The sequence below is a fragment of the Physella acuta genome, unplaced genomic scaffold (assembly GCF_028476545.2).
Source record: "Physella acuta isolate Inbredline_101_S28 unplaced genomic scaffold, ASM2847654v3 ptg000365l, whole genome shotgun sequence".
In the NCBI taxonomy this organism is placed as follows: Eukaryota; Metazoa; Mollusca; class Gastropoda; family Physidae; genus Physella; species Physella acuta.
This window is the reverse complement of record NW_026731884.1, coordinates 330,001-343,516: the sequence shown is the minus strand read 5'-3', so window position 1 is coordinate 343,516 and position 13,516 is coordinate 330,001. Positions and strand designations below refer to the sequence as shown.

The following is a 13,516-nucleotide window of genomic DNA, read 5'->3' as shown; positions in this document are numbered from 1 at the left end:
CCTCTTTACACCATCTCACACAAACCTCTTTACATCTCACACAAACCTCTTTACATCTCACACAAACCTCTTTACACCTCACACAAACCTCTTTACACCATCTCACACAAACCTCTTTACACCATCTCACACAAACCTCTTTACACCATCTCACACAAACCTTTTTACACCTCACACAAACCTCTTTACACCATCTCACACAAACCTCTTTACACCATCTCACACAAACCTCTTTACACCATCTCACACAAACCTCTTTACACCACCTCACACAAACCTCTTTACAACATCTCACACAAACCTCTTTACATCTCACACAAACCTCTTTACATCTCACACAAACCTCTTTACACCATCTCACACAAACCTCTTTACACCATCTCACACAAACCTCTTTACACCATCTCACACAAACCTCTTTACACCATCTCACACAAACCTCTTTACATCTCACACAAACCTCTTTACATCTCACACAAACCTCTTTACACCATCTCACACAAACCTTTTTACATCCCACACAAATCTCTTTACATCTCACACAAACCTCTTTACATCTCACACAAACCTCTTTACACCATCTCACACAAACCTCTTTACACCACCTCACACAAACCTCTTTACACCACCTCACACAAACCTCTTTACACCTCACACAAACCTCTTTACACCACCTCACACAAACCTCTTTACACCATCTCACACAAACCTCTTTACACCATCTCACACAAACCTCTTTACACCATCTCACACAAACCTCTTTACACCTCACACAAACCTCTTTACACCATCTCACACAAACCTCTTTACACCACCTCACACAAACCTCTTTACACCTCACACAAACCTCTTTACATCTCACACAAACCTCTTTACACCATCTCACACAAACCTCTTTACACCACCTCACACAAACCTCTTTACACCACCTCACACAAACCTCTTTACACCATCTCACACAAACCTCTTTACACCATCTCACACAAACCTCTTTACACCACCTCACACAAAGCTCTTTACACCATCTCACACAAACCTCTTTACACCTCACACAAACCTCTTTACACCACCTCACACAAACCTCTTTACACCATCTCACACAAACCTCTTTACATCTCACACAAACCTCTTTACATCTCACACAAACCTCTTTACATCTCACACAAACCTCTTTACACCATCTCACACAAACCTCTTTACACCATCTCACACAAACCTCTTTACACCATCTCACACAAACCTCTTTACATCTCACACAAACCTCTTTACATCTCACACAAACCTCTTTACACCATCTCACACAAACCTCTTTACATCTCACACAAACCTCTTTACATCTCACACAAACCTCTTTACACCATCTCACACAAACCTCTTTACACCATCTCACACAAACCTCTTTACATCTCACACAAACCTCTTTACACCATCTCACACAAACCTCTTTACACCATCTCACACAAACCTCTTTACACCATCTCACACAAACCTCTTTACATCTCACACAAACCTCTTTACATCTCACACAAACCTCTTTACACCATCTCACACAAACCTCTTTACACCATCTCACACAAACCTCTTTACACCATCTCACACAAAGCTCTTTACACCATCTCACACAAACCTCTTTACATCTCACACAAACCTCTTTACATCTCACACAAACCTCTTTACACCATCTCACACAAACCTCTTTACACCATCTCACACAAACCTCTTTACACCATCTCACACAAACCTCTTTACATCTCACACAAACCTCTTTACATCTCACACAAACCTCTTTACACCATCTCACACAAACCTCTTTACACCATCTCACACAAACCTCTTTACACCATCTCACACAAACCTCTTTACACCATCTCACACAAACCTCTTTACATCTCACACAAACATCTTTACATCTCACACAAACCTCTTTACACCATCTCACACAAACCTTTTACATCCCACACAAATCTCTTTACATCTCACACAAACCTCTTTACACCATCTCACACAAACCTCTTTACACCATCTCACACAAACCTCTTTACATCATCTCACACAAACCTCTTTACACCATCTCACACAAACCTCTTTACACCTCACACAAACCTCATTACACCACCTCACACAAACCTCTTTACACCACCTCACACAAACCTCTTTACATCATCTCACACAAACCTCTTTACACCATCTCACACAAACCTTTTTACACCTCACACAAACCTCTTTACACCACCTCACACAAACCTCTTTACACCATCTCACACAAACCTCTTTACACCATCTCACACAAACCTCTTTACATCTCACACAAACCTCTTTACATCTCACACAAACCTCTTTACACCTCACACAAACCTCTTTACACCACCTCACACAAACCTCTTTACACCATCTCACACAAACCTTTTTACACCTCACACAAACCTCTTTACACCATCTCACACAAACCTCTTTACACCATCTCACACAAACCTCTTTACACCATCTCACACAAACCTCTTTACACCACCTCACACAAACCTCTTTACAACATCTCACACAAACCTCTTTACATCTCACACAAACCTCTTTACATCTCACACAAACCTCTTTACACCATCTCACACAAACCTCTTTACACCATCTCACACAAACCTCTTTACACCATCTCACACAAACCTCTTTACACCATCTCACACAAACCTCTTTACATCTCACACAAACCTCTTTACATCTCACACAAACCTCTTTACACCATCTCACACAAACCTTTTTACATCCCACACAAATCTCTTTACATCTCACACAAACCTCTTTACACCATCTCACACAAACCTCTTTACACCATCTCACACAAACCTCTTTACACCACCTCACACAAACCTCTTTACACCTCACACAAACCTCTTTACACCATCTCACACAAACCTCTTTACACCTCACACAAACCTCTTTACACCACCTCACACAAACCTCTTTACACCATCTCACACAAACCTCTTTACATCTCACACAAACCTTTTTACATCCCACACAAACCTCTTTACACCTCACACAAACCTCTTTACACCACCTCACACAAACCTCTTTACACCATCTCACACAAACCTCTTTACATCTCACACAAACCTCTTTACACCTCACACAAACCTCTTTACACCATCTCACACAAACCTCTTTACATCTCACACAAACCTCTTTACACCATCTCACACAAACCTCTTTACACCATCTCACACAAACCTCTTTACACCACCTCACACAAACCTCTTTACACCATCTCACACAAACCTTTTTACACCTCACACAAACCTCTTTACACCATCTCACACAAACCTCTTTACACCATCTCACACAAACCTCTTTACACCATCTCACACAAACCTCTTTACACCATCTCACACAAACCTCTTTACATCTCACACAAACCTCTTTACATCTCACACAAACCTCTTTACACCTCACACAAACCTCTTTACACCACCTCACACAAACCTCTTTACACCTCACACAAACCTCTTTACACCATCTCACACAAACCTCTTTACACCATCTCACACAAACCTCTTTACACCATCTCACACAAACCTCTTTACATCTCACACAAACCTCTTTACACCACCTCACACAAACCTCTTTACACCATCTCACACAAACCTCTTTACATCTCACACAAACCTCTTTACATCTCACACAAACCTCTTTTCACCATCTCACACAAACCTTTTTACATCTCACACAAACCTCTTTACACCACCTCACACAAACCTCTTTACACCTCACACAAACCTCTTTACACCATCTCACACAAACCTCTTTACATCTCACACAAACCTCTTTACATCTCACACAAACCTCTTTTCACCATCTCACACAAACCTTTTTACATCTCACACAAACCTCTTTACACCATCTCACACAAACCTCTTTACATCTCACACAAACCTCTTTACATCTCACACAAACCTCTTTACACCATCTCACACAAACCTCTTTACATCTCACACAAACCTCTTTACACCATCTCACACAAACCTTTTTACACCTCACACAAACCTCTTTACATCTCACACAAACCTCTTTTCACCACCTCACACAAACCTCTTTACACCTCACACAAACCTCTTTACATCTCACACAAACCTCTTTACACCTCACACAAACCTCTTTACATCTCACACAAACCTCTTTACATCTCACACAAACCTTTTTACACCTCACACAAACCTCTTTACACCATCTCACACAAACCTCTTTACACCACCTCACACAAACCTCTTTACACCATCTCACACAAACCTCTTTACATCTCACACAAACCTCTTTACACCATCTCACACAAACCTCTTTACACCACCTCACACAAACCTCTTTACACCACCTCACACAAACCTCTTTACACCATCTCACACAAACCTTTTTACACCTCACACAAACCTCTTTACATCTCACACAAACCTTTTTACACCTCACACAAACCTCTTTACATCTCACACAAACCTCTTTACACCATCTCACACAAACCTTTTTACACCTCACACAAACCTCTTTACACCATCTCACACAAACCTCTTTACACCACCTCACACAAACCTCTTTACACCATCTCACACAAACCTCTTTACATCTCACACAAACCTCTTTACATCTCACACAAACCTCTTTAGAAAACTTGTTGATCAGCTGGTAAGTTGCCTGTTTTTCAGACAAGTTTTCCTCACTGTGTTCATCAAGTTCCATGGCTATCACTGAATTAGTCTCAGCATTGTCTGTCTGGAAATCCTAAACAGGATAGTGGAGAGTTTCACAATTGTCATCTCATTTAAAGCAGGTTTGTTCCACAGGACATGTCAACCACAGGACATGTCAAACACAGGACATGTCAACCACAGGATATGTCAAACACAGGACATACAGGACATGTCAACCACAGGACATGTCAACCACAGGATATGTCAAACACAGGACATACAGGACATGTCAACCACAGGACATGTCAACCACAGGATATGTCAACCACAGGATATGTCAACCACAGGACATGTCAACCACAGGATATGTCAACCACAGGACATGACAACCACAGGACATGTCAACCACAGGACATGTCAACCACAGGACATGTCAACCACAGGACATGTCAACCACAGGACATGTCAACCACAGGATAAGTCAACCACAGGATATGTCAAACACAGGACATACAGGACATGTCAACCACAGGACATGTCAACCACAGGACATGACAACCACAGGACATGTCAACCACAGGACATGTCAACCACAGGATATGTCAACCACAGGACATACAGGACATGTCAACCACAGGACATGTCAACCACAGGATATGTCAACCACAGGACTTGACAACCACAGGACATGTCAAGCACAGGACATGTCAACCACAGTACATGTCAACCACAGGACATGTCAACCACAGACATGTCAACCACAGGACATGTCAACCACAGATATGTCAAGCACAGGACATGTCAACCACAGATATGTCAAGCACAGGACATGTCAAACACAGATATGTCAAGCACAGGACATGTCAACCACCGATATGTCAAGCACAGGACATGTCAACCACAGATATGTCAAGCACAGGACATGTCAACCACAGATATGTCAAGCACAGGACATCTCAAAAATCTAAAACTGAGGACTGTGACAGCTGGTCTCACCTTGAAGTACTTGAGCCTGCTGGCAATGTGTAAAGTCATAGACAGCATCTTGTAGAAGCCACTGACTAAAGGGTACCTGCCACAGTTCACACACATTAGTAGAGACAGACAGACACACTAGTAGAGACAGACGGGCACATTAGTAGAGACAGACTGACACATTAGTAGAGACAGACTGGCACATTAGTAGAGACAGACTGACACATTAGTAGAGACAGACTGACACATTAGTAGAGACAGACTGGCATATTAGTAGAGACAGACACATTAGTAGAGACAGACAAACACATTAGTAGAGACAGACTGACACATTAGTAGAGACTGGCACATTAGTAGAGACAGACACATTAGTAGAGACAGACTGGCACATTAGTAGAGACAGACTGGCACATTAGTAGAGACAGACTGGCACATTAGTAGAGACAGACAAACACATTAGTAGAGACAGACTGACACATTAGTAGAGACTGGCACATTAGTAGAGACAGACTGGCACATTAGTAGAGACAGACTGGCACATTAGTAGAGACAGACTGGCACATTAGTAGAGACTGGCACATTAGTAGAGACAGACTGGCACATTAGTAGAGACAGACTGGCACATTAGTAGAGACAGACACATTAGTAGAGACAGACTGGCACATTAGTAGAGACAGACTGGCACATTAGTAGAGACAGGCACATTAGTAGAGACAGACTGACACATTAGTAGAGACAGACTGGCACATTAGTAGAGACAGACTGGCACATTAGTAGAGACTGACTGACACATTAGTAGAGACAGACTGGCACATTAGTAGAGACTGGCACATTAGTAGAGACAGACTGACACATTAGTAGAGACTGGCACATTAGTAGAGACAGACTGGCACATTAGTAGAGACTGGCACATTAGTAGAGACTGGCACATTAGTAGAGACTGACTGACACATTAGTAGAGACAGACTGGCACATTAGTAGAGACAGACACATTAGTAGAGACAGACTGGCACATTAGTAGAGACAGACTGGCACATTAGTAGAGACAGACTGGCACATTAGTAGAGACAGACTGGCACATTAGTAGAGACTGACTGACAGATTAGTAGAGACAGACACATTAGTAGAGACAGACTGGCACATTAGTAGAGACAGACTGGCACATTAGTAGAGACAGACTGGCACATTAGTAGAGACTGGCACATTAGTAGAGACAGACTGGCACATTAGTAGAGACAGACTGGCACATTAGTAGAGACAGACTGACACATTAGTAGAGACAGACTGGCACATTAGTAGAGACAGACTGGCACATTAGTAGAGACAGACTGGCACATTAGTAGAGACAGACTGGCACATTAGTAGAGACAGACTGGCACATTAGTAGAGACAGACTGGCACATTAGAAGAGACAGACTGACACATTAGTAGAGACAGACTGGCACATTAGTAGAGACAGACTGGCACATTAGTAGAGACAGACTGGCACATTAGTAGAGACAGACTGACACATTAGTAGAGACAGACACATTAGTAGAGACAGACTGGCACATTAGTAGAGACAGACTGGCACATTAGTAGAGACAGACTGGCACATTAGTAGAGACAGACTGACACATTAGTAGAGACAGACACATTAGTAGAGACAGACTGGCACATTAGTAGAGACAGACTGTTATGCTTAGCTTTCCATTTCATAGTGGAACAAGGTATAACACAATTTAAAACACAGTTCAAATGTAATAATCCAATATAATTTTCAACTTCTACAGGGGAACACTGAACATGGTAAACAAAAACATTCCCTACTTCACTCGCTCTACACCACACACCGCTGACACACACAGTTCACACACTTCTTCTCTCGCTTGCACACCACTACAAGGGGAGGCCACTCTCACACACACTTTATATAAACAAATACATCACACCTCCCCCCTTAAAAAAAATAGATTTCTTCTTTTCATTTGGTGAAATCTTTTTACAGTAGTTACCCTTTCCGGGGTTATATGAAATGAGAAATGTTGAAGAAATCTATTACATGATGATAACTGAAAGCTAGAAGCTATTCCTATACTACAGCTTCGTATCTCATTCTAATTTTGGAATAGTAGGCCATCCAACTCTCTTAGGTATTGTTTTAGCCTGCGTTTCCTTTTTGGCTTCTCTCCGTCAAACCAAGAACTACCTACAAGACAGCCCTTCTAAGGTGTATCTTGCACAACTATTTAACATATACTGCAAAATTTTTAATACAATTCATCAGAACATTTAACACCGAGACAAGGCATCAGCCACGACATTGTGTAGCCCCTTTATGTGCTTAATGTCCAATTGATATTCTTGTAAAAATAAACTCCACCGGAGTAACCTCTGGTTTTTTGTGCTCATCTTGTTGAGGAATGTCAGGGGGTTGTGGTCCGTTAACACCAGGATTGGTTGAGCCGAACAACTGATATAAAAATCCCATTGCTGCAACGCCAGGATTATGCCCAAACATTCTTTTTCAACTGTTGAATAATTGGCTTGGTGCTTATTAAATCTCTTCGAGAAATAACAAATCGGATGCTCCACTTCTTCTTCGTCTAACTGGGATATGACAGCTCCGACACCGGAATCGCTGGCGTCCACAGCTATTCGGAATTGACGTTTAAAATCTGGGGTTACCAATACCGGAGAGCCAGTTAGCATGGTTTTAATCCTCACAAAGGCTTCTTCGCATTCTGGTGACCAAATAAACTTGGCGTTTTTTCTGAGAAGGTTGGTTAAGGGGGCGGCTATCACTGAAAATTGTTCACAGAATTTCCTATAATACCCTGCCATCCCCAGAAACCTCATTAACTGCTTTTTATCATTGGGAGGTGAAATAGCCTGAATAGCCTCTATCTTAGCAGCGATCGGTTTCACTTGTCCTTGTCCGACGACATGACCAAGATATTCGACTGTGGCATGGCAAAATTCACTCTTGTTCAGGTTAACTGTTAACCCGGTCTCGTCTAGTTTATTAAACAGAGCTCGTATTTGTTTCACGTGGCTCACGAAATCATTGCTGTAGACTATGATGTCATCTATGTACGCACTTGAATTTTCTAAGTCTGTGATGAGGCTATTGATGAGGCGTTGGAATGTGGCCGGAGCGTTTTTCATACCAAAGGGCATTACTTTGTACTGGTATAGTCCGTCAGGAGTAGCAAACGCAGATATTTCCTTGGCTCGATCGGATAAGGGAATCTGCCAATACCCCGACAACATGTCTATCTTGGTGACATAACGGGCATTCTTCATGCGATCTATCAAGTCATCTATCCTAGGAATTGGGAACGAATCAGCTTTAGTGACCGCATTCACTTTCCTAAAGTCGGTGCAGAACCGATAACTGCCGTCGGGTTTAGGTACTAGAACACACGGGGAACTCCAGTTACTTTTGCTATGTTCAATAATATCATTTTCCAGCATATACTTCACTTCTGTTCTCATTATCTCCAACTTGATTGGGTTTACCCTATATGGATGTTGTTTAACCGGAGATGCTGACCCAATATCTACGTCATGAGCAATGAGGTTGGTCTTGTTTGGAATGTCAGGAAATAAAGTGGCAAAATCTCTAATTACCGACGTAACAGCTTCTTGTTGGTCAGTGGAAAGATGTGAAAGTTTGGCTGGTAAATTGGACAAGATCTCTGAATTTTTTAATTTATATTGTCCTGCCTTTTCTGTAGGGATCTCATCCTCAGGATCACAAACGTTTATCATAGCGACAGTCTTCACTGGGGCTGGTTGGCTTTCTTCTCTCTTAAAATATTTCTTTAACATATTGACATGGCACAATTGTCTCTTCTTCTTCCTGTCGGGGGTCTTTATCACATAATTCAAGTCATCGTTCTTGGATTCGACCTCATATGGGCCGAAATATCTGGCTTGTAGTGTCTGACCTGGTATGGGGAGAAACACCAATACCTCATCCCCCGGTGAAAACGAACGGGCTTTCGCCCTCCTATCATACCATGTTTTCATTTTATGCTGTGATTGTTTCAAGTGAGATCGGGCCAGTTGACAGGCGTCACTTAGTTGATTCTTGAATCGAAGGACGTAATCTAGAAGACCTTCGGTTGGGGTCGAAGACATCCACATATCCTTAAGTGATTTCAGTGGACCTCGAACCGTATGGCCAAACACCAGTTCGAAAGGACTAAATCCCAGAGATTCCTGTACCGCCTCTCGGGAAGCAAACAGCAGCATGGGAATTCCTTCGTCCCAGTCTCTTTCGTTGTCATAACAGTATGTACGGATCATGTTTTTCAGTGTTTGGTGGAATCGTTCTAGGGCACCCTGAGATTCTGGATGATAAGCACTCGACATACACTGTTTTACTCCCAATTGTTTCATCACTTGTTTGAACAATCTGGCAGTAAAATTGGTTCCCTGATCGGATTGCACCTCTCTGGGTAGACCAAACACTGTAAAAAATTTGATTAACGCTTTCACAATGTTTGGCGTTTTAATTTTCCGGAGAGGAACAGCTTCTGGAAATCTGGTCGCAGCGCACATTATGGTCAACAAGTATTGATGGCCAGATTTGGTCTTGGGTAGTGGTCCTACACAGTCGATGATAATCCGACTGAAAGGTTCTTCGAAGGCCGGAACCGGATGTAGAGGAGCAGGTGGTATCGTTTGATTTGGTTTTCCAATTAATTGACACGTGTGGCATGTTCGACAATATTCGGCCACATCTTTTCTCAATTGTGGCCAAAAGAAATGTGACGCTATCCTTTGATACGTCTTTTTTACTCCTAGATGGCCTGAAAGAGGCGTATCGTGTGCCAAGGTCAAAATGTCTCTTCGGAACTTGGTCGGAACGACAATTTGATGGAGGACTCTCCACTCTTCGTCTACCGATGCCTCGGGGGGTCTCCATCTTCTCATGAGCATTCCGTCTTTCAAATAATACACACACGGGCCCGGTTCAGTCTCTTCCAACGGCTGGGCATTCTCGCGGAGTTCGGATAACTCCACATCCTTGGTCTGTTCTTCAATTAAATATTCTTTTGTGGGTTTTCCCCCTTCGTCTTGTCGTTGATATAAACTGGCGAGGAATGTATCCGCCAATTCTACCTCAGTGTCATCTCTTTTTCCAACGGAAGTCGGTTCTTGGTATGTTTTTGAACTCATGGCTCTGGTAACGGCGCCCACTGTGTTTACCTCCAAGTCATCATCTAGCGGTGTTCGTTGGTTAGAGAATGGAGTGGAATGTAGGTTGGCGAACACTTTTATGTCGACCAGGTCATTGCCCAACAACAGCGAGATGCCTTCTACTGGAAATTCAGATTGGACCCCGACAATCACAGGTCCACTGACGAGATCTGACTTGATATCGATGTGGTGGAGGGTCACACGATTTACCCCCTGTCCTATTCCATGGATCAGCGCACAATCTCCGGTCTCCGTAGATGCCGATAGGGGTAGGACTCCCTCCAGTATTAATGACTGAGCCGCACCAGTATCTCTCAGGATACGGATGGGTCGCCACTTAGTCGACTCGCCGGGTAGTGATACAAATCCTTCCGAAACAAAAGGACCAAATTCTTGCCAGGAGGTTTTCTGCATTCTGGCCATGGGTGCACTAGCTCCCCTCAGGTCTTTCTCACTGAGACTCTCGGTGTTCTCATCTGCAACTTCACTGACACATTTAAAGTTCACCTCTTTTCTTGCTGAAAGTTCAGTCTCTGTTTGTATTTTCGATAACTCTGATCGACCATCTGCTGACTGCCCAACTTTTCTGCTGGGTTTGACGGGTGTGGGCCAATAGATTCTCGTCGGATACGATGTAACACAGGCAACAACTTTACTCTCCTTTTTATCACTTCTTGAGTTAAGTCTCCAACAATCATTTCGTGTGTGCCCTTGTCTATTACAATAGGTGCACGCCTCTCGTTTTTTAACCTCACTTCTCCAAGAGGTTTGACCTCTTGGTGACATCTCTATGTCACTTTCCTTTCTTCTATCATCTAGTTCTCTGACTGATGTCATTTCGGCGAATTGATGCGTGATGAGATAGTCATCCGCCAACACTGCCGCTTTGTGCACATCATCTTCTCTTCGGTCCGCTATGTGAGTGCGGACATCTTGCCGCACGCAGCTTTGGAATTCTTCCATTAATATTAGATTTTTTAATTTTTCAAAACTGGTACCCACCTCTTTGGATGTGATCCATTTTTCTAGCAGTCGCTCTTTTTCTCTTACGAATTCTACATGTGTTTGTTCCTGTTTCTTCAAGTCGCGAAACCTTCTTCGATACGCCTCAGGCACCAATTCGTAGGCTTTCAAAATCAAGGATTTCACCAAGTGATAGTCCCTTTGTTGTTCTCGGGTCAGCGAGGTGAACACCTCAGCGGCTCTCCCCGTTAGTGCCGGTTGTATCATCATTGGCCAGCATTGTTCTGGGAAGTTATAATTGTACGCTGTTATTTCGAATTGCGTAAAATATTGGTCAATATTTTTTTCTTCAAACTTGGGGACTAATTTGGCATATTTAACTGCCTCGAAATTCTGGTTATCTTCCCTTTGTGAATTACATTCTCTCTCTAGCCTTGCCAACTGTATTTCCTTATCGGCCTCAATTTGTTTTATTTCTTTCTCTATTTCTTTTTCTTTCAGTTCTCTATCCTTCATTTCCAACTCTTTCGCTATTCTCATCCTTTCCAGTTCCCTCTGTGCATCAATTTCCATCTGTTTCAGTTTTACTTGTATCTCGTCATCTATTTTCTTTCTGACGCTGACCGTCCGCTTTCTCTCTGCCATTTTCTTTTTGTCTAGGGGTCAAAACTTGTCAAAAATCTTGTTGTTTCAAATCCCGGACTTAAGCCCTCACTTGTTATGCTTAGCTTTCCATTTCATAGTGGAACAAGGTATAACACAATTTAAAACACAGTTCAAATGTAATAATCCAATATAATTTTCAACTTCTACAGGGGAACACTGAACATGGTAAACAAAAACATTCCCTACTTCCCTCGCTCTACACCACACACCGCTGACACACACAGTTCACACACTTCTTCTCTCGCTTGCACACCACTACAAGGGGAGGCCACTCTCACACACACTTTATATAAACAAATACATCACACAGACTGACACATTAGTAGAGACTGGCACATTAGTAGAGACAGACTGGCACATTAGTAGAGACAGACACATTAGTAGAGACAGACTGGCACATTAGTAGAGACAGACTGGCACATTAGTAGAGACAGACTGGCACATTAGTAGAGACAGACTGGCACATTAGTAGAGACAGACTGGCACATTAGTAGAGACTGACTGACTCATTAGTAGAGACTGGCACATTAGTAGAGACAGACTGGCACATTAGTAGAGACAGACTGACACATTAGTAGAGACTGGCACATTAGTAGAGACAGACTGGCACATTAGTAGAGACAGACACATTAGTAGAGACAGACTGGCACATTAGTAGAGACAGACTGGCACATTAGTAGAGACTGACTGACACATTAGTAGAGACAGACACATTAGTAGAGACAGACTGGCACATTAGTAGAGACAGACACATTAGTAGAGACAGACTGGCACATTAGTAGAGACAGACTGGCACATTAGTAGAGACTGACTGACACATTAGTAGAGACAGACACATTAGTAGAGACAGACTGGCACATTAGTAGAGACAGACACATTAGTAGAGACAGACTGGCACATTAGTAGAGACAGACTGGCACATTAGTAGAGACTGACTGACACATTAGTAGAGACAGACACATTAGTAGAGACAGACTGGCACATTAGTAGAGACAGACACATTAGTAGAGACAGACTGGCACATTAGTAGAGACAGACTGGCACATTAGTAG

The 13,516-nt window shown here is 42.6% G+C and overlaps 1 protein-coding gene across 1 annotated transcript in view; it reads right to left on the bottom strand.

Moving 5' to 3' along the window:
- LOC131941557 (DNA-dependent protein kinase catalytic subunit) overlaps positions 1-13,516 on the bottom strand; it is a 113,813-nt gene that overhangs the window by 88,042 nt on the left and 12,255 nt on the right. The window contains exons 18-19 of the mRNA XM_059300851.1: positions 5,667-5,742; positions 4,639-4,761 (exon numbers count right to left, since the gene is read on the bottom strand). Of these exons, the coding sequence (XP_059156834.1) occupies positions 4,639-4,761; positions 5,667-5,742 (199 nt within the window). The remainder of the gene's footprint in view (positions 1-4,638; positions 4,762-5,666; positions 5,743-13,516) is intronic.